The following is a 23,531-nucleotide window of genomic DNA, read 5'->3' as shown; positions in this document are numbered from 1 at the left end:
AGCCTCACTTCTACCTTTGAAGAAGTCAATTTTGTTTGGTGATTAAAGTTATCACACAAGAGAGGAAATATGATTAATATGTGTAAAATGTAGGAGATGGCTGGAAAGCTTTGGAAAAAGTTGCATCCTGGAAACAAATGATTCAAACATTTACAAAAGACACATCGAGCAAGAGTGATGAACAACAGAGTAATAAAGCCATATTATATAACAGTGGTTCAGTCCTACTATACTTTTATAATAGCTGCTTTCTCCTGCTGAGACTGGTTAGGTCAAGAATAATCCACCTGTACTTACACTTAAGTCATTTCTATGTTATCACCAATATATTATAACAGGTTTTTCTATGGTGGTACCAAAAAGGCTTAAAGGGAAAGACACTCCAAAATATATGGTTTACCAATGTTTATAAAGTGCAACACAATTTAATATTACACTTTGTTTATCCAAAAAATTAATCAATTGTATGACATGCAGTTATATATATATATATATACACACACACACACAGATATAGTGATAGACTACCCTGGAGGTAAGAATTCAGTTCTGCAGTTTTAACCTGGACTGTAATGTTTCCACGGTATTACTAGCTTCAAAAGTACCCACTTTTTATTTTTACCTATTGGTAAAACTTTTTATACCAAAGGTGCATATCTCTTGAAATCAACTGAATCCCCAAACTTAGACAAAGTATGTTTTTTCTTTTTTTTTTGCACTGACTGGCGAAAACACGCCAAGAATTAAAAATAGTAGCTGCCATAGTATAAATATATCGTGACCCTTTATTTTTGTTTGCTGTTGGGTAGCTATAAAAGGAAAGTTCTGACAGACGCTATACAATTTACAATTCTTATAATAACACTCTGTCACAATGCTCAAAACAATATAAAAGAAAAGAGAACAATACATGTCAATTACAAGTGTCTTCCACAAGTAAAGATGCAATATTGCTCCAATACCAAAACTAAACATCTACAAACACAGCTCTGAGAGACTAAGCGGATATAACAAACATTTCTGGAATATAACCAGCTAAGCAATTTAGACTGATGTTGAAAATGTTTTAGAATTTTACACCGTTTTAATGTCATACATCTCAGTATCACTCTGTTCTGGTATCACAATGCAGTACTTGAGTAATAAAATAGGGCCACATAAATAAGGATAGTTATAACGAACAACTGATGGAAGTTGTCTGAAGCACTAGGGGCCTGATTCATTAAGGATCTTAACTTGAGAAACTTCTTATGTCAGTCTCCTGGACAAAACCATGTTACAATGCAAGGGGTGCAAATTAGTATTCTGTTTTGCACATAAGATAAATACTGATTGTTTTTTCATGTAGCACACAAATATCAACTTTAAATTTCAGTGTACAAATAAGCTATCAATTATTTGTGTGCTACATGAAAAAACAGGCAGTATTTAACTTATGTGCAAAACAGAATACTAATTTGCACCCCTTGCAATGTAACATGGTTTTGTCCAGGAGACTGAAATAAGAAGTTTCTCAAGTTAAGATCCTTAATGAATCAGGCCCTAGATGTCTGCATTTGGGAGGTCTTAAGGAATTATTTGCAATCCTATTTATGTAGATCATATGGCCATAATAGATATAAATGTAAAGTCTTACAAATGTAATCTCCCTACATTAGCTGGCAATTTATTTTGCAAATAAATGAAATCCAGCAAGAAAAATAAAATGAACACACATAATCACTCTTAAACCTAAATCCGAATAAAAATGCTAATAAGTATGCGTACACACACACGCGAACATACATATGTTTTAGGAACTCTTTAAAGGAGATACTCGGCATTCTGTGGAAACGCAACTTTTGTACACACATCACTAACATACAAAACATGGTATGCAAGTAAAAGGTTGATAACAGAGTGCAAAATACTGAGCACATTAGCCACATGAAATGGGAAACTGCACTGGATCTGTTATGCTTAATCCGCAAATGCTCTTAAAATAAAAAACGCAAAGCAAACACATAATACACTGGCCACCCCATGCTGCTCTGACCAGTACAATTAGATGTAAAATGTTGTCAGTTCATAAGAAAACCCTATCTAAAAACAAAAAACATAGAATGCAACTAATATGCTTTAATAGTCAAGATTTCAGACAATTTAGATATCCATCTTCTACCGACATATTTGACAAAAACTCCTTAAATAAAAAAATTGGGTTTTTTTTGGGGGGGACTGTAGACCCTCATTTCCATGCAGCTTTGCTACCTAACACACAATAATGTGCTTCAATGATTGTATATATAAAATGTATATAAAATAAGATAAGTAAATAAAATGATGAGAGCCATCAGGAGAAAGGGATGGGAGAGAGGGCACACTTATGTTTTGTAAATGGATTGCTCTTGAGCAAATACAGAAGATAATTTTGAGAAAAATGCAGAGTGCACCTAATTTCTGAAACTGTTGTGTCTTAAATAAAAATTAGTTCATTTTCAACTTGGTGCCTACACATACAAATGACTGTAGAAAAATGTACTATTTCCATTACAACCATTAGCAACTAGGGCTTGGCTATGCCTTGAAATTCCCCTGAAGATAACTCCTTTTGCCAGAATAACCACAACATTTGGATTTGAAGGTAATTAATAGACAAATAAAAAGAGTACAATGTAAGACAGTAACAAATGTATCGATCACTATATATTACTATCTACTGCATTTTACACTGGAACATGCTCACAGCATCCAATCAGTTTTTTACCATTGTGTTGCCAATGCAGTTTAAAAAAAGTTAATGCAAATATCTGATGTGCTTCAGAAAATGTGCACACACAGCTCCATTTTGTTAAATGAGCCCCTTTTCCAGCTAGTTGCAATAATCTTAAAATTGAATAGTCTATTAAACCTGTTCTATAAATCTCTCTCGGGTTCAATATACTATTCCACCAATACATTTTAGAAAAAGCATTTACATGTGGGTTACTCCCCCTTTATGAGTAGTAATAACACATTCCCTCACAATACGCTACTACTTACAGTATCTCTTATTTGAGGTTTGGTGAGATCGTCTTCTAGAGCATTTGTAAACTTTCTCCTATGCTTAAAAGCTGTATTGTAAATGGTTTTCTTATTTCTGTATTGAATACTTTCATCTGACTTTTAACGCTTTAATAGATGGTCTTACTTTGTAACTAGGCCTCTCTCTCGCTACTACCTCTCAGATCACCATAGTGACCAGCCGTCTAGGCAGGACTACAGTATCCCATACAGACCAAATCTACACAAGTACATCCTCAAATGTGTGTTTTTACATCTCATGACATAATTAGCCATCATAAAATCCTCACTAATGTCTAATATTTGATAAATTTAATATCATATGACAGACCAACACGGACAAGACAATTGTGAAAAAGTAGGTACACTATATCATATCAATTAAAAAAACGTAATTTGAACCAGATACTTTGAATCAAATGCATTTCGTTATTTGATCAGCAGGAATAACTTCTATGTAAAAGCAGAATCTTCGGCAGTCTGATTTGGAACATTCAATTTTCTTTTAACACCATGTAAAGGAGAAAAGACACCTGCAATAATCTCAGCCAAGCAAGCGTTGCTGATCTTCAGTTTGAAAAGGGTTATCTGGCTTTTCCAAACAATTTGAATTGAAGGTTTGCAAAGGTATATAGGAATGAAATATACACTATATGGACAAACGTATTTGGCCACAACTGTTAATTATTGAATTGAGGTGTTTCAATCAGAACCTTTGCCAGAGGTGTATAAAATCAAGCACCTAGCCATGCAGTCTCCATATGCAACCATTAGCCGAAGAGTACCGAACGTCCACCTGCATTAATGTAAGGACAAAAACTGTGCGGCGGGAGCTTAATGGAATGGGTTTCCATGGCCGAGCAGGTGCATTCAAGCATCACATCATCAAGACCAATGGCAAGCATCGGATGGAGTGGCGTAAAGTGCACAGACACTGGACTGTGGAGCAGTGGAAATGTGTTCTGTGGAGTAACGAATCACGCTTCTCTGTTTGGCAGTCAGATAAGAGAGTCTAGGTTTGGCGGATGCAGGGAGAACGTTACCTGCCTGACTGCATTATGCCAACTGGTGGAGGGGGGATAATGGTATGGGGTTCTTTATCAGGGTTTGGGCTAGGCCCCTTATCTCTAGAAAAGGACAATCTTAATGCTTCAGCATACCTAGTTATTTTGGACAATGCCATGCTTCCCAACTTTGTGGCAACAGTTTGGGGAAGGCTTTTTTCTGTTCCAAAATTACTGTGCCCCAGTGCACAAAGCAAGGACTACAAAGACATGGTTTGAGGAGTTCGATGTAGAAGAACTTAACTGGCCCACACAGAGCCCAGACCTCAATGCCATCGAACACCTTTGGGATGAACTGGAACGGAGATTGGGAGCCAGGCCTTCTCGTCCAAAATCAGTGTCTGACCTCATAAATGCTCTACAGAATGAATGCACACAAATTCCCACAGAAACACACCAACATCTTGCGGAAAGTCTTTCAAAAAAAGTGGAACCTGTTATTGCTGCAAAAGGGGGACTAGCTCCATATTAAAGTATATGTATTTGTATACAATGTCATAACAGTCCCTTTTGGTGTAATGGTCATGCGTCCAAATATTTTTGTCCACATAGTGTAATTCTTCTGGAGCAATGTTTCCTGGACAAATGAGACCAACAATTTTCTAAGTTTTTGGTCTAGATGGAGAAAACCAAAACACCTTGCATCACCGCAAGAACCTTGTACCAACCTTAAAATGGTGACAGAGGAGTGACGATTTGGGATTGTTACCCCACAGTCTTTGGGTTCACCATGAACTCCCTTTTATACCAGAGCATGCTAGAGAAAAATATGAAGCCATTTGTCCAACAAGTTAGAATTGACTAAAACTGGACCAAGCAACATAACAATGATCCTGAGCACACCAGCAAATCTACAAGTGAATAACCAAAAAAGGAAACAGAAGTGAGGTTTTTGAACGGTCAAATCAAAGTCCAGGTCTAAACCCCATTGACAGGACCTTAAGAAAGTTGTGCAAATGAATTCCCTCAAATATCAATGAATAGAAGCAGCATTGTAAAATAAGGAGATCTCTATGGCTGAAGTCCTGGACAGATTTTTTTACGGCCAGGAGTTAGACAACATGATTCAGAAGCTGGCAGATGGAAGCTCACAGCAATTACCACAAGAAAGGAAGAGCCTTTAGCAATACATTAGATCCAGTTTTATGGAAGCCAGAGCATACAGGCTAGGCAGAGTATGGTAGACAAAACCAAGGAGGCTATGCTAAACATTTTATGATGAAGAGACTCTAGGGCAGAGGTCTGGACAACCTGTGGCTCTCTAGGTGTTGTGAAGCTAAAAGTCCCAGCTATCAATGCATGCTAAAGCTTGTCATTTCAGAACAAATGGAGAGCCACAGGTTGTCCAGGCATCTTCTAGGGCATATCAACCAGCAGGGGAGGTTTGTTCTGTTCAAACCAATCTGGACCCAAACAGTTGTGGACTTGTTCAACAGATCAGCAGTGCCTATAACGCTGTATTCCCAAATAGAACACACATTTTTATTCTCCAATACCTCAGAATAGGGGAAGAATAATGCAGGTGTCAGAGAGCCTTGAGCTACTCCTAAAGAACTAAGTCATTTCAGATGTCGCCCAAGTAGAAAGAGCGACAGGTGTTAGTTACAGCTTGTTCTTTAAGATAATTTATTTAAGGGCTTTCAGAACGGTCTTAGATCTCAAGTATATCAACAGCATTATTAAAGTAAAGGCATTTCGGATGGAGTTCTCAAGGTCTGTCCTAGGAGTTATAGAACAAGGGGACTACATGACCTCTATAAATTTAAAGAAAAGTTATCTGCAAATCCCTATGTTAAAAGGGTGTTTGATTTTGGTCTTGAAAAAGCACTATCAGTTTGCAAACCTTTCCCTTGGTTTTAGTAGTAGTAATACTAGCGAGGCTTGCATGGCGGTACTGGGAATGTTTTTGTCGATTATCAATGCACTACCTTGGGCCCAATTCCCATATGAGGGAAGTAAAGAGGAATGTAATTTCAGAATGGAAAAGGAAGAGAGGCCATTCAGACAATAGAACTCACCTGACCATAGCAGTCTCTGAGATGGTGCCACTCTCTAGAATGCTGGAAGTAAGAAGGCCACAAAAACCATAACTATCTTTGTCTAAGAACAGATACAAGCCAGATAGGCTGGGGGCTCACCATGGAATATATTAGCTCAGGGAAGGTAGAGAAAGGACATAAAATATCTTTCTTCAAATCTACTGGAGATTTGGGCAGCCAGGCAAGGAATCATGCATTTCAACTACAGTTTATTCACAGCTACTTGCAAATCTGATCAGACAACAGGGCAGTGGTATCTTTCACCAACCATTAGGGAGTTAAAGTTGGTTACTGAAGAAGGAAGCAACAAAAGTTCTTCAATGGGCAGAACAAAAGGTGATCTCTGCAATACATGTAGCCAGGGAGGACAATGAGGGGGCAGACTTTCTGAGCAGGAACAAGATACATCTATTAGAATGGTTACAGCATCACAAAGTTTTCTAGTTCATAATGCACAAATATTGAAAACCTCAAATAGGCCTCTGGGCCACAAAAGCAGATACAAAAGGTTCTTCTCAGGGAGAAAGTGTCCAGCAGCAGTGGGTGGAAGCAATTAGCGGGCCATAGAATTTCAGACTGGTGTACTTCTGTCTGACGCCTGTTGGGCCAGACATACTATTTCTAGTGGTCCGTGATTATCTGTTATATATTTTGAATCTGTTACATTGCATTTCACTGCTGCCTGTGGTCCGTGATTATATCATATATATTTTGAGCACTATTATTTGCATTGTATGTTTATAATATTTACATCTGTGAGTGTTGTTGAACAGCAAGGTACTTGCTTTTAAAAATTGCCTGCTTTGTTTATGAGCATTAAATATTGCTTTCTCTGAAGATATGTCTACATCTGTATTTACCTACACCAAGACCACCAGCTTTTATACCTGACAAGGTTTCTCATGTTGAGCCACTTGCTCTTGGAGCACTATTATCTGTGTATAAGTACCATATATTCTCCATTATCTATTTTTTGTATCTTTAGTTTTCATTCTCTGCACCTAGGGGGGCATATTTTATTTTCCAGTGCTATACATCAAGGGTTGGGACTTCCCTTTTGCTATTTGTCCCCCCGGCAGCAATTCCTACCACAATTCCTCCAATTCCTCCTAAGGGAAAGCGGAAGCCAACCCTTCTATTATACATACTATTTCAAGTCATTTATACCCTGAGAATTTATGTGTGTGTGAACATTAAGTGGCTAAAAGTTAGGAACAAAGTTTTCCCAGAGTGGGTCATTTATGTTCCCCTGAAGGCCAGGACACCTATCACTTTAGAATGTTATAACAGAATTTAGAACAAGTTGTCCATCTGGTGCCTTGATCAGCACATAATAGCTTTTATTCTTGATTTTTTACAGATTAAGATGGGTTAGAGAAAGGTCTGGTTCTCAATCTATTACAGTTTGAGATTCAGCATGGCGCTCCTTCTTAGAAGTAGGCTTAGTACAAAACAAAATTGTAGCAAGATTTCTGCCTACTCATTGGGAACTGAACCTTTAACAGAGCATCTGTTTGAACCCCTACAGGGTGTTCCTGTAGGTGGGCAATCTTAGAGGACTATTCCTGGTAGTGGTTATAACTGATATGAGGACTGGAGAGCTTTATTCACTATGGTGCCAAAGGCCTTTAGGCCTTTACTGAACATATTCAGAGATGAAGTAGTCTTAAGAACTAATCCTCAGTTCTTACTTCATATTAATAAAAGGAACTGGTACGTCCCCTTTGCTACAATCCTAAGGCAATGACTTTGCACATCTTAGACTTGGTGATAGCATTTACAATATATTTACGTAGGACCAAATCATTGAGGCAGACTAAAAAGATTTGTTCTACCAGACGGAACACTTAAGGGACAAACTCCAAGTAACCTACGCAAGATGGCATAGGGATTGTATTCATAATGTTCGCTTTACATAGGCCTTAGTTACTTCATGAGCAGAGAAGACTCATGCCACAACAGAGAAACTATGTAAGGCAACATGATAGAGTTCTAGTTAGATGTAGGGGCTTTAGCAGACAGCACTTTTGGCAAGAAGTATTACAATCTGCAGTTCTCCCAATGCAAGAGTGAATTTAACTACTTAGGTAGAGACCTTTTTGTAGCAGCTGCAGTGGCGGTATGAAAGGAAAACAAAACGATTACCTAAAAACTGTATTTCCTTGAGCCCCCCTGTGGCAGCCTACCTCCTGCCCCCTTTAGCAATGCATTATATTTTTTACTTGCTATTGGTGTGTAATACTAGGGAGGATTCTGAAGACACCGGAGGAGATGATAAATTAGACTTGTATGAGGATTAACGGTTTAGTAATTGCTGTTGTAGTGGGACTCAAGGCAATACAATTAGCAAGTGAGAAAAATTATATATATATATATATATATATATATATATATATATACACATACATACATATACATATATATACATATACATATACACACATACATACACACACATACATACACACACTATTTAGACGATCAACATGAAGTTTTCCAACTTATAAAATACATATATAACCTGGATTAAAACGTTGTATGCCTGCCCATAATGTCATGAGAAAACATAAGTAGTGATGATGGAGAACTATAAATCTCATAGGGATCAAAGAACAAATACTTGTGACAGTCATTTATCTTAGCCACACATTATGATCCACTTAGCGGTTCAGTGCTACTGCCAAATGATAAGCTCAGTGAGCGGTTTGGCAACATATGTGGATGGTGAAATTGCACTGTTATAGTAGATCAGACCAGGCTGACTAGATCACATTGCTTCAATTGATGACTTCACGTTATTATTGAGGTCATCTTTCTATTTCTATAACCAAATAAGACAGGAATAGCCATTGTTTCCAAGCCCACACATGGGCAAGTGGTTGTCATAGAAAGTAATATGTGGGGTTTAATTTGGGTGGTTAATTTTACATTCTGCCCAGAACTGTCAAAACATGAAACTTTTTGTCTCTGTAGCTATTAGCACAAATGCTGACTGGTGGATGCATAGTGTGGCACTAGTTAAATAGCTGGCAACAATTTCTATAGGTTTCAAACATGGCTTTATATAGAGGTAGATGCATTTTCAGCTTAATTTTTCAGACTAAAGATTTATAATCGCTTTACACATTGTAACATTTTAAGAGTCTTGTTACATGTTTTCAATACACCATGTTTCAAAGAATTTTAAATCAACCATTTCAGATTAAAATTTGACACCATTCCCCCAATTATATTAGCAATTGATTTAGATTTGCTAAAAAAAAAATAAAAAATAAAAAAAAAATGAAAGGATGTTAATTTTTTAACTTACATTGCTAGCTCATCCCTAGTGCTCAATATCAAGGAGAATGCATGAAATAATTAGAGGGTTTTTGTCACCTCTGCAAAATTAGCACCCTATCAACAAATACAATAATATATCATATAAAATATACATAGACCACATATTTTCACATTATAAAAATCTTGCTAGGGTTACCTTCTTCATCAATCCACTTCATTGTGAAGAGTTGCTCATTGTCAAAGGAACACATGTCCCGTACTTCATTACACAGTCCGTCAAAGTTCATGCTGGGGTCAAAATGCGTAATCATGATGTCTCTTGAGAGAGAAAACAGCAAGTGTTAGGTAATGTCAACTCTAAGTCCATTTGTCATGTGCAATAAAACCATGAGTTTAGTCAGGTATGGCAACCACTGAGGTGGACACAGCTTGATGCCATTTACAGTAAGTTAATACATACATACTTTTATTTTGCATTTAATAATGGTTATGTGGCCAGCTGGTTACTACTGTCATCTAAGGGTAGTTCTGTATTCCATAGAAGCTTACAAACCCATCACAACAGTGCCACCTTCTGGATGAACTGTACAAACATGGATATGTAACTTGTGAACTGTGTTTCCAAAGTTTGGTGTTAAAAGTACATTTTTGGGGTCCCCAGATGGTGATGCCACACACTATTAAGAAGTTTTGAGAAAAAGGACATATTGACATTCAGCTTTTAAAAAAAAAAAAAAAAAAAAAAAAGAGCTAAAACAGCGCAAATTGTTATTAAGCTCACAACACACAACCCACACTGGATGCAATATGTATCCTTCACAGACACAAAAATTGGTTCAGTGATATCACTGGTTCCTTGTGACTTGATGGAATGCATTCACAGGAATTGATTCACCCCCAAAAATGGCTGCCTCCACTGTTTAAAGACTATTACTTTATAGGTTAAAATTGGAGTACGATTATAAAAATACTGGAAATACAAAAGAAAACAAAAAAAAAAAAAGTGAATAGGTCTGTGTACACATTGTTTTGCTTTGCGTTGGTTTCCCCATGACTGCAGTGCGAACAAGCGTTGACGCTCGGAAGAATATAATCAATTTCTATGGAAACATTTAGTAGAACGAGGGGTGTGTCTCCCACGGGAGGCGGCCCTATCAAATTGCTGTTATTGGGAAGGAGAACGCTTCTTAAAGTAAGCAGGAAAATAAATTGTGGAGAAATCTGATTTTTAGAATTATCTACCTCCTCCCATCTTGTAAACAAAACAGGATTTCAAATGAAATGTGACTTAAGATACCAAACCTCCAGATCTAGTGTGATTTAGAAAACCAATAGGACTAGGATTTTCCTTGTTGAATTGTCTAGCTGGCTTACAGTCAATAAATGCAATTTGATATTTATATGAGGTGCTCACAAAAGGCTACAAGGGAACACAGAGCGCTCGGAATGCTGCCAAGAGACTCAACACAATAAAAATGTAATAGATATTCATAGGGAAATCTGTATATATTATAGGCGTATCCGCCACGCCACAGGAGTTCTGCAAATCCTCAAATATACAGTGGTAAGGGCAAATATGGAGCGACAAAAAGAAAGATAAAAGAAATAAAATATTCAATTGATGAATTCATCCTATTTATACTAAAGCAGAGGATAAGGGAGAATCGTGTAATAAGAGTAATACAACAAGGCTAATCTGTAATGCAACAAATTATATGATAGAAAAGAAACTATAGACATTGTTTTCTCATCTATGAGCCATGCTAGAGTGCAAGCTTTTAAAACAGGCCTCCAAATAATGTTCCCAATCCTGGCATGTAGTTTGAATCATACAGCTGTATTTACTATCGGACAATGATTTTAAACACACTTCATACAAATCCCAGTCTAAAGATAATGAGGAGTCCTAGTTCCTCACATCCAAAGCTACAATACCTGGAATAGTTAACTAGTGTGTTGTATTTTTACTGATCTCCACTTCTCTTACTGAAAGTAAAATGTATTTATTTTTTTATTGATAATCATTAAATTTGCTGACAACTATGCCTCCATTCCCACAGGTCTGAAGATTGTTCAGTAATTAAACAATTGTCTGTTATTTCCCAGCCAGTGATTGTGACTGCAAAAGCTTTCCATTTATTACATTCAAAAAAGCTTTTCTAGAGATTGCACCTTCACTTTCAAAACACACTCAAGAAATAATCAGATTACAGTTGTAGTTGTCAACTGTCCATAATTTTCAGGAACAGTCCCAGGTCTTTAAGATTTTAAACTTTAGGGGTTTAAAACATTGACAGCTATGAGAGACAGAGAGCAGACTGCAAAGCCAGCCAGCGAGAGACAGAGGGGCCTATTTATGTAGCAAAACATATTATGAAAGATACTATACAGGTGTATTACATTTCTGTTTGTGTGTTTCCATGTGCCTGTAGCCCAAGCAGCATTATTTGGCTTTTTATCACATGAAATAGCAATTTGTAAGTCTTTCATTAAGCAATTTAACAATTTGTCAACACTAAGATTATATTGAATTTTGAAAGCTTGAACTGCAATGATGTTAATTAAATAGTAGTAGGCTCTCAATACTGAACATTATCAAAGGGATAAGAAATGGATAAACCATTTGATGCTGACGGGACCTGATCATGTGTACTATCATCATCATCATTTATTTATATAGCGCCAGCAAATTCCGTAGCGCTTTACAATTGGGAACAAACATTAATAAGACAATACTGGGTAATACATACAGACAGAGAGGTAAGAGAACCCTGCTCGCAAGCTTACAATCTATGGGACAATGGGAGTTTGAAACACAAGTGCATGTGCTACATCATATTGCACAATGGACCAGCTAGAATGCAAAGGTAAAAGTATTGAGTGGGCTGTGTGTGTGGCAATGTAGGGTTGTTTTCTTGCGTTAGCTGTGTAGAGGATGGTAATAGGGTAATCTAGGGAGATTAAGATGGTGGCTGAGGAATATCATAACCTTGCCTGAAGAGGTGGGTTTTCAGTGAACGCTTGAAGGTTTGTAGACTAGAGGAAAGTCTTACTGTGCGTGGGAGGGAATTCCACAAAGTGGGTGCAGCCCGGAAAAAGTCCTGTAACCGAGAATGGGAGGATGTGATGAGAGTGGAAGAGAGACGTAGATCTTGTGCAGAACGGAGGTGTCGAGTGGAGATATTTTGAGACAAGTGAGGAAATATATGTCGGTGCAATTTTGCTGATGGCCTTGTATGTTAGTAGAAGAATTTTATATTGGATTTGTTGAAATACAGGCAGCCAATGTAGAGACTGACAGAGCGTCTCAGCAGAGGAATAACGGTTTGCAAGGAAAATCAATATAGCCTCTGCGTGCAAAATAGATTGTAGGGGTTCAAGTCTGACTTTGGGAAGACCAGCAAAGAGGGAATTGCAATAGTCGATGTGGGAGATGATGAGTGCATGAATTAATGTTTTTGCGGTGTCGTGTCAGATATGTGCGTATTCTGGAAATGTTCTTTAGGTGTATGTAACATGATTTAGATATAGAGTTGATGTGGGGAATAAACGACAGTTGTGAATCAAGGATTACACCTAGGCAACAAGCTTGCGGGGTGGGATTTATGGTGATGTTATCAACAGAAATAGAAATGTCAGGCAGGAAGCTTCTGTTTTTGGGTGGGAATATTATTAATTCAGTTTTTGAAAGATTGAGTTTGAGTTGGCGAGAAGACATCCAAGATGAAATGGCAGAAAGACAGTCAGTCAGTAAAGCGAGACAGCACAGATGGTGAAAGATCAGGAGAGGATATATATATTTGTGTATCATCCGCATAGAGATGATACTGAAATCCAAAGGAGCTTATTAGTTTTCCAAGAGAAGTGGTGTAGATAGAGAATAGCAGAGGACCTAGGACTGAGCCTTGTGGTACTCCAACTGATAGGGGAAGCAGAGGTGGATCCAGAGAAATTAACACTGAAAGAGCGATTAGATAGGTAGGATGAGAACCAGGATAGGACAGTGCCTTCAAGACCTAAGGATTGTAGCGTTTGTATGAGGAGAGAGTGGTCAACAGTGTCAAATGCAGAAGGGAGATCCAGGAGAATTAGAAGAGAGTAATGGTTATTTTTTGCTGTGATCAAATCATTGACAACCTTGGTCAGCGCAGTCTCTGTGGAGTGTTGAGAGCGAAAGCCTGACTGAAGAGGATCCAATAGGTTGTTTGCTGTAAGAAAATGTGTGACGCGAGTGTAGGCAATTCTCTCGAGAAGTTTGGAGGGGCATGGGAGCTGGCAGATGGGGCAGTAATTTACTACATCTGACACCGCCATCATGGTGGCCAAATGTCAGGTTTACTTAACCAGCCCATTAGGCCGCTAACTGCAAACTCCATAGACAGAGCTTTGCGCATTTTAATTCACCCATTCATTTAAATTGAATTCAATTTTAGCACACCTGTGGAAACAAAATTAAAATAATGGGTCTACTTAGTTTAATGCGTGTACATGCATGTTATTTACATTTTTCTTAAATTGGCTTTAAACTATTCGTGTGGGCTTGCAACTATTAATTTAATTTTGACAACTTCCAAGATCAATATACTAAACAAATCTTCCACACTGCCCCTGAAAAATTAGTGACACCAGTGATTGTGTAATGCGGGTTTCTCACCCAGAGATTTTAACAACTGGCAACTTATAGGTCGACTTGCTGTTATTAGGATTTGGTGATCAACCAGTAATCCACTAAAAAATATATAGCAATTTGAATCAATATATTTGAACAAATTGACCTGTAGTATAACCAGGCAGCCGCAAACTCCCTGGGTGTCTCAGCATCCCTCTCTGCCCTAACCTTCCCCTCGCATCTTGCCTTGTGTGTCTGACTAGGACTGTGATATCACCCAGCCCATAATCGGCATGGCAGTGCACCAGCCGGCAGCTTCACTGTTCTAGTGTAATATAATTATCTACCTATACATTGTTTATCTATTAATTTATAAAGACTTTAAATACAAAAGTCTCAGGTTCCAGAAAATAAACACAGAAGCTTATGTAATTTAGCATTGGGAAAGCATTGCTTTTATTTCCTTGGTCACTTAAGTGGTTAATGTGTGTCCTGCACATCTTTAGGGGTAAACAAGACCATATGGCAATGCACATCCAATTACAGCAACTCCCCAGGATATCAGCCACGGTGTGTCGCCAGCACAGCATGTTTTGACAAGTCAGTTATTCTCTCCCACCACTTTCATTTGTGCAATTTTTTTTATTTATTTTTTGCCCTTTTCAGGACGTTTGCCTTTGAAAGCAAAATTAGCTAGTCATCATTTTGCATTTGAAAATAAATTAAAACCCTGCGTCCTTTATCTCTCTGAAGGGATATGTCAGCAACCTTTGCAAGCTCCAAGCATTTCTTTGCAAGAAATTTGCATTTGTGCTGCAATCCAGGCTTCGTGCATGGTGAAGCCCTCTGAGGAATAAAAGGAGGTACCAACAATGAGAAACAAACTATGCAGCTTATTTGATTTTCTTGAAAAGGCAAAATAAAAGTGTCTGAGCAATGTACAATCATAGACACTTCATATAAACACATAAAAGCACAATCTAAACATAATCAAATAAAAAAAAACCCCAACATTCATCTATTCATACATGACAGACACATGAAACGGATATATGTATTATATGACTTTGAAGAGATGAAATTGTAGAAATCATGCAATAGTTACGAGAGGGGTTAACAGCCATAACGCTATGGTAGGTGGTGGGACGGGTGCAGGGCCGGACTGGGACTTAAAATCAGCCCTGGCATTTAAAGCACACAGGCCCACCTGTTGTGGGCTTCATGCACTATATTGTTGCACACTGATGCTGGGGTAGTGTGAGTTGCTGGTGCAGTACAACATGATGTAGTAGGAGTGTGTGTGTGTGGGGGGGGGGTATTTATTTCTCCTAATGACCCGCAAACTTACATTATTAGTACCCCAATTACATCAATAAATACCATAACAATACATTATTTGTACCAAAATTACAGCAGTAAATAACCCCCCACACACACTCATGCTACATCAATACCCACCCACATTACAGCAACCAGCATTACCCCCCCACATTACAGCAACCAGCATTACCCCCCCACATTACAGCAACCAGCATTACCCCCCCACATTACAGCAACCAGAATTACCCCCACATTACAGCAATACTCTCTCCTACTTATTAGCAATACTAAGCCCCAAACACACTACAACATTGCCACTACTACGTCACCCCGTACTACAGCAATACCACCAATTATACAGGCGCCACTGTAGGAAACCAAAGTTTTGCTATTTTCAAATCTCCCTCAAAATAGCAACAACAGAATACTTGCACACATATAGTTAACAGGTACACTTTTCCCTCAATTAAATAGTAATGGCAGAATTTTCATGAATCATTCCACATGAAATAAAACAAATATATCAGAAAAAACAACTATTGAACGATCATTTGAACCAACACGGCCGCATTAAAAGTATTTCCATCTACAGCAAAATGTCAGAGAAAAATATTTTTTTTTACTACAGCAACTGGATATGCGTCTTTTCTAGTCATTTTAAATAACACAGTATATAAATTAAGGGGGGTAAAGGAGGTGGGTGAGAGATAATTGGATGTGATCCATCAGTTTAATTAGATAGGAAACATTTAAATTATTTACCTGGAGACGTCTACCCGCTTGATTCACAGGCAGGGCTGACAAGAGGAATTTTGGGCCCCGGTACAACAACTTCTTTGGGCTCCCGTCATATCCAACAATGAGAGACTTGCCTTTGGCAGAAGTTCATATTATGCCACACCATAGTGCTCCCAGCTCCTAATATGTCACATCGCAGTGCCCTCAGGTCATATTATGCCACATAAAATTACCCTCAATTCATATTTGGCCATGCAGTAGTGCCCACAAATCATATTATGGCACAGTAGTGCCCCCAAATCATATTATGCCACAATAGTGCCCACAAATCATATTATGCCACAATAGTGCCCACAAATTACATTATGCCATACAGTAGTGCCCCCAAATAACAGTATGCCATACAGTAGTGCCCCCAAATAACATTATGCCATAGTAGTGCCCCAAATCAATAGTGGTGACCAGACAAAAACTCATTCACAAATAAAAATTGTTACAGCATATCAGATACTGAGAGTGTGAGTCCCAGGAGCAGCTTAATACCCCATTTACAATGCAAAGAAAAATAGATATATTGACACAATCACAGATAAAATGTATGACAAGCAGCGTTTTTTCCTCTTAATTAAAAATCTCTGTACAGATAAATATGCAAGAAACATTACAGCGCAATAATGAGCAATACATAGTGTTTTAAACATCATTGGATACACAGTAGTGCCCCCAGTTCAAGAAAGGATGGTGAAAAACACATTGGACACGAGAAAATATATGAACTTACCTGATTATGGCATCCTGTGTTCTGTTCTACTACTGGGCGCGCTGGGCGAGGAGGGATCAGCAGCTGTCAGCTCACACAGGCAGTCAGGAGCAGGGGTCGAGGGCAGTGGTCGAAGTGGAAATTTAATGGGGGTATGGAAAATATACCTGAATGGAGTATGAAGGTTTGATTTTTTTTTTAACACTTGTCCCCTCTGTGCATTCCCAATCTTAAGATGTCTCTCCCTTTAAACTTTCTTTTAGCTATGCCCCTGCACCATCTTATCCTTTGTCCCTCTCACCCCTCTTCCTGCACCCCCTTCCCCCTGGCTCTCACCCCTCTTCCTGCACCCCCTTCCCCCTAGCTCTGTCACCCCTCTTCCAGCACCCTCTTTCCCCCTGGCTCTCTCACCCCTCTTCCAACACCCCTTTCCCCCTGGCTCTGTCACTCCTCTTCCAGCACCCCTTTTCCCCCTGGCTTTCACCCCTCTTCCTGCACCCCTTTCCCCTTGGCTGTCACCCCTCTTCCTGCACCCCTTTCCCCCTGGCTCTCTGTCCTCTTCCTGCACTCATTCCACCCTGGCTCTCTCACACTCCTGACAACTCTCCCCCCCCCCCCCCCTCCTTGCAAAAATCGCGCCCCCCCCCCCCACGCGATCCCCTCCCTCATTCATAACAAACTTTCCACATTACAGGGCACAGTGCAGAATAATCGATCGCGCAACGGAGGTGGCTGGTTCCTGGGGAGGAGCCAGCCATCAGTAAGCATGTTGAAGTGTCGGGCCGGCCCATCTAGCCATCGGCCCCCTTCTGGCATTTGCCAGAAGTGCCAGATGGCCAGTCTGGCCCTGGACGGGTGTCATTAGTAGCTGACCCCTGAGACATTGCAACCTTGGCTACTAACCCTCTTCTTCTAAAACAACAAAACAAATCTTAAAGAAATGCAGCAATTGCCTGGTCATCGTATGATCACAATACAGCAAGGAGGCATCAATTTTGTGAGCTAAAGCAATATTCCCAAGAAAACACAATTTGCTACAAAGTAGTAATCACGGTGTATTCTTATGAACAGATAAAATGGATGTTTCACTCTGTTTCAATGCTGTTTAATTATCATTTCAATTCCATTTCTTTTAAAAAGGTGTTAAACTGTATTGTTTTAGCCTCTCCACAATGGGTTTGGGGTGGAGGATTTTCTTTCTCCTTGCTAGCTTTACCATTGCAGGTGTGCAACACTAGACACATAGGTAAATGCTGGATATGATCAGGGCCGCCATCAGAAATCATGGGGCCCAGTACAAATGACGCCCCCCCCCCCCAAAAAAAAAGGCCTGCCCACGTCGATTACCCCCCCCCCCCCCCCCGACGACCAAGTACCTCCCCCAACTTTTAAATTCATGCGATATTGATCAATTTAAAAAAAAAAACATGATCTACCAGCAATGCTCTAAAAAGCACAGAATTTTTGCCATTAATTACAATTTTCATTTTTATTAATGTAGACCCTTGAAACAAACAGAAAAATCTGAATCACTGTACTGAATCACAGCATGACTGACTGCCCTAACATAGATCCACTTCAGTAGACATGGATTCCTGAAAAGAGGGTAAGTACAATAAGTGATATACATTATATACAAACAGGATTTCATAGTGATGAAAAAGTACATAAATTCAATATTTTGGCCCACACATTACAATAGCTGATTTACACTTTTAATGGTACAACCCACGGAGTTTTATGAATTTAGTTCTCCTGTGCGCAAGAGTAGAGATTGTCGACCCTCATACATGACATGTGAGGAGAGTGATGAGAGGACTCAAGTCCATCTCCTTAAAATATACTTACAGTTAGAGATGTTGCAGCTGCTGCTCCTTCTTCAGCGGCGGGAACACTGGTGTGACGTCAGGTCACACCACATCATCAGGGTGAAGGAAGGATCACATGATCGCAGGGGCGGAGCAATGATTCCCCTGCGATCATGATTGACAGCTGCCTGTGATCACATGACAGCAGGGGAATGATTGCTCCGCCCCTGCGATCGCATTCTGCTGCCTGGCTGTCATGGTGACAGCCAGGCTGAAGACAGCAGCGTAGACGCCGTGGATTCGAAAGACAGCGGGCCCCCTGGTAAGTGTGTGTTGTGCCGGGCCCCCTGGTGAGCCCGGGCCCAGTACCTCCTGTACCCCCCTGATGGCGGCCCTGGATGTGATCACTAGCAGAGTGTACAGGATAAGAGTTATATTTTATGTTTTCACATGTAACAGATCTCCAACCGGTACAAAAAAAAATGTAATAGAAAGAGTTGGAGTTGGCCTTTAGAGCTCGCCAAGGCTATTCGATTCTTGTTCAATCAAAAGTAGACAATGCAGTATTGGTCTGTGACTGATACTTCCTTTCATCTTGGTAGAGGAAATAAGCAGGAAAACATCACTTTCCTTATATATAAATCTGAATGAATCTATAGAAATAATTTCCTGTGAGTAGAATACATTATCACGGTGTATAACTTGTAAGCCTACTCTTACATTTCAATGCAGGGTAATTATGATTTTAAAGGCACTTCAAGGCTTTTCTATTATTGTTATAGCATGAGATCATGGGAAACTTTGGAGAATTTGGCCAATAATACAGGTTTTCAATGTCCTAGATGTATATTTATGATTTCCTCTTTAGAATAAATTAGTGCAAATATAAAAAGTATCCCTATGAATCATACTTTTATTACTAATGGGCACAACTTTGAAATAAGGATGCAAATAGTGAGTGTTACAGGAAAGAAAAATAGAATACCAGGAGATTCTTAAAGGTCCGTATTACTAATTAGAAACTCAAACACATTACAAGTATGATTAAGCAATGCATTGAGATCATCAGCCAGCTCAGTGAATGAGTCACTGTAGTTTGATCTGATTGGGATGGGCCCAGAAACCACAGACAAGCTCAACATCATTATCTATTTAGAGACTGGTGAACTTCTTCCTTTCAAAAGCATGGCTCCCATGAAGGGAGTGGCAATTCTGTAGCGCCAGCCTGTCCCCCCAACACCCTCCCCTGCAGACACCTCCGCAGAGCGGTGTTGAGAGACATACCGCCCGACATTCCCATACAAGTGGGGACAGACTTTATGTCTGCCGGGACAGGTGGACAAGAACCCATAATCAGGACAATTGGGAGGTATGATCTCAGGTATAGAGATTCACCTGAAAGCTAAAAAGGACCTGTAATCTTAATCTTTGTCTTTGTTTAATTGTGCCAACTACAGGGAAGTGCCATATATGTTCAAAACTGTGGTATGTGCATCCCCAGGGGTACAGACTTACTTCCAGTTTAATGAAACCTCAAAATAAAACACTTTAATACATAAAACACCAGATTTAAAAAAAATCAAAACACATTCAAAAAGTTATCATGGGTATTTTTTTTTAAATGTAGAGAAAGCCTATACTAATGTATATTATATTATCCCACTGCACCCGCTACATCTTTGTTTGGTCTCTGTGATAATTTTAGTCCTCTCTGAATTTGGACACAATCCAGGACATCATACTCCTCCCCAATGAGGTCAGGCATATCTCTTGCCATGACCAAGTAGATTACAAGTACAGATGCTCAGGCTCGGTTCCTCGGGAACCGAACATACCCGAACTTAGGGGATCCAAGTACCTAGCCGGCTCGGTACTTTTGCGCTTTTTCAAAGTTGAAAACTAGGCAAAACATCATCCTTACGTCGTCGGATCTCGCAAGTTTTGGAATCTATAAATACCGCCCACCCCGGCGATCTATCGCCATCTGAGAGAGGGACACATAAGGGGTAGTACAGAGTGTAGAGATGTTGGGCAGGCAAAGCTATAGAATTGAAAGAGGAGGGTGGTAGCAGTGTTCAACAAAGTAATCAGTGACATTCAGGAGAGCTCCATTGCTAATTGTCATTGCTGAAATACAAATACTCGTCCTTGCAGGCTTTTTCTTCTGTTTTTGCACCAAAAAGTGTACAGTGTTATCAAAATGGATTCACAGCAGTACACAGAAGAGCAGGAGCACCAAGCAGCTGCTGGCACCAGTCATGATGATAGTAATCCCTCTACGTTATCTGCTAAAGCCTATGTTAAAGTGCATAGTGTTTTTAAGTCAGGGAAACAAAAATAAAAAAAAACATTTTACCTTGGTCAAGAAAAAAAGACCTGTAACTATCAACATCCAAAGAATGGTGGAGGATTATTTTAAATTTTTTTGAACGGTATAAAAAGACAACAGTTTTATTAACAAAGAACATTGCTTGCAGAAGTAATGTAAGCATAGATGTCTAAATAGACGTATATATATGTATTACTTTCCACTTTGCTGCCGTTTCATCAAGTGTTTGCAATCTGCACTTTACATGAAAAGTACCCAACTATATTATACTTTTGTGGGAATTGGGGATGATTTGAAGCTCACTGATCAACTGGCTTTTTGCTGGGAATTACAATGGCTCTTTTTAGTGCATTGTCTGGCACCCTTGATTGGTGTGTGTCTGATAAAAGCATGCATCCCGGGGGAAGGGTCAACACTCATTGACATGTTTTAGCTGTAGAATTACCTCACTTATCCAAGAAACAGGTGGAGCGATCAAATGACCCATAACTGGTTTCATGATCCAAGGACAATTCCATCTTACCCCACTTTTCTTTTCTGCCACTGCTGTGTGCCAATGTGTCCTAGATGTGGTAGGAACTGCCGTATGTTTGTGTCATTGCTCTGTCGCTTACCATCCAGCCAGATCGCTGCAGTATTTGTCCAAAAGTGTATGAAAATAATATTGTGATGTGTGAGGTGCAAATGACTTGAAATTAGTGTTATTGAGGTTAATAATAATGTAGGATCAAAAAAAGAGCAAAATTATGTGATTTTAGCATATTTTAAGCAATTTTTTTTAAAAAAATACAGATCCAAAACCAAAACCCACCAGGGTGGTTTTGCCAAAACCAAAACCCGAAGCTAATCCAGATCCAAAACAACTTCACAGGGCTCAGTGAGCACAAGTGATCTCTGGATGGAGGAAGAGACTTCAAACAATGACAACTGCTCTAGTACCATAACAGAAAATTGGTAACTTGCTATAACAAGAATATCTTCCAAATTATTCTGTTAATATTTACATTAAACAAATACAAAGACACAACTAAAAATCAGGCTTAGAGAGCCATCAATATTTCCTGAACAGCACGTATTTCAGGTTTCAGTCTACGTCACAATATCCTACCTGTACAGAATGTCCTGGAGTCTCTCGCATTACGACTAAAGCAGACAAGGCTCCGTCCTTGGGGCTATCTCCTACCAGAGATAGCCTTTTATCAAATTAACAGTGTTGCTGATACACCTATGGTTGTAAAACTTATACCCCATTCATACTGCACCAAAAACCCGGGTTTTTGCAGAGGCACGCTGAAAAACCCAGGTCTTGGTGCAGTATGAATAGTCCAACCACAAAATCCCGGGACTTAGACCCGGGATTTTGCGAGGGGTAATTTCTGTGTTGGACCCCGCTCGCCTGCAGTATGAATGGTGCAACCCGTGTAATTCCCGGGTCTCACCATTCATACTGTAAAAAAAAAAAATTGTGAAGTAAATATAAAAAAAAAGATTTTAATTAATAAAAAATACATAACAAATGTTTACTGTATTTTTTTTTCATTAAAATCTTTTTTTACACTTTTTTTTTGTAAAACCCGGGTCGGGCAGGTGCAGTATGAACCCGCCCGACCCGGGAATCTTCTTATCTATACTGCCCTGTGCCCTGGCAATGTCCCGGTTTAACAACCCAGGATATTGCCAGGGCGGCAGTATGAAAGTGGTATTAGTATTATATACTATCTTACAGTACTCCACATAAAACCAAGTTATTACTTTTGGATGGGATTACTCTTTAATTCTATGATAGGTTGCACTAAAAACAGTTACTTCAAGTGCTGCCAACTGGTTCATGGAAAAAAGTGCATACAACTGTTTGCCCTCAAACTGTAACTGTATAGTACACCTTACCTTTAGCAAGAACAATCACTAAATTCACTGTACCAGTTCAGTACTGATGTAGTAAGCAAACGTTCACCTCTCAAAGTGCTTTTAACTTTTCACCCAAATAAAAAGGTTGTTGCGGGCAATGGTTGTTGCAAGTAATAGACAAATTTTCTGTAGAAAACAAAAGAAAATATTCTAAAGAAAATGGTGATGTCTGCTCTTTGGGGCAGCAGAGCATGACAATATTGAAATTAAGCCGTCATTAATGTTCTGATAATCAAAAGTGGGTGGCATCCAAAAGAATTAAAAACCTCTGACCTAGAGGTATGAATACAGCAGACATAAATAGGAATTTATTAGCTAGGCATGTGGTGTTAAATACAATCAGACTGTTAAGAAACATACCAAAAGAAGGGTGTGAATGTTTCACATAACACACACCTGGCCAGTTTATTATTAGATTTGTAATACAGAACTTACAACTCTTAGTTGATAGCTCAGGAGCCTAACCTGACTCATCAATGAGCTGATAATCACAAGAGCTTACCTAACTAGTTCTCGCCTCCCCTGATTTGGCCAGTGCAGCCTAGATTGACAAAAGAGGAAACAGCACAACTACAAATGATGAAGTGTATTGTTTAGTAGAAAGTCAGCCTGGCTCATAACAATATAGTGTA

At 39.1% G+C, this 23,531-nt stretch overlaps 1 protein-coding gene across 1 annotated transcript in view; it reads right to left on the bottom strand.

The window, feature by feature from the left end:
* The window catches only part of PRKCI (protein kinase C iota), a 68,567-nt gene that overhangs the window by 30,639 nt on the left and 14,397 nt on the right, over positions 1-23,531 (bottom strand). Inside the window, exon 2 of the mRNA XM_075202108.1 lies at positions 9,624-9,745. Within this exon, the coding sequence (XP_075058209.1) occupies positions 9,624-9,745 (122 nt within the window). The remainder of the gene's footprint in view (positions 1-9,623; positions 9,746-23,531) is intronic.

The sequence above is a fragment of the Mixophyes fleayi genome, chromosome 3, assembly GCF_038048845.1.
Source record: "Mixophyes fleayi isolate aMixFle1 chromosome 3, aMixFle1.hap1, whole genome shotgun sequence".
NCBI classification, from domain to species: Eukaryota; Metazoa; Chordata; class Amphibia; order Anura; family Limnodynastidae; genus Mixophyes; species Mixophyes fleayi.
The sequence above is the reverse complement of the archived record's forward strand: the minus strand, read 5'-3'. Positions and strand labels throughout refer to the sequence as shown.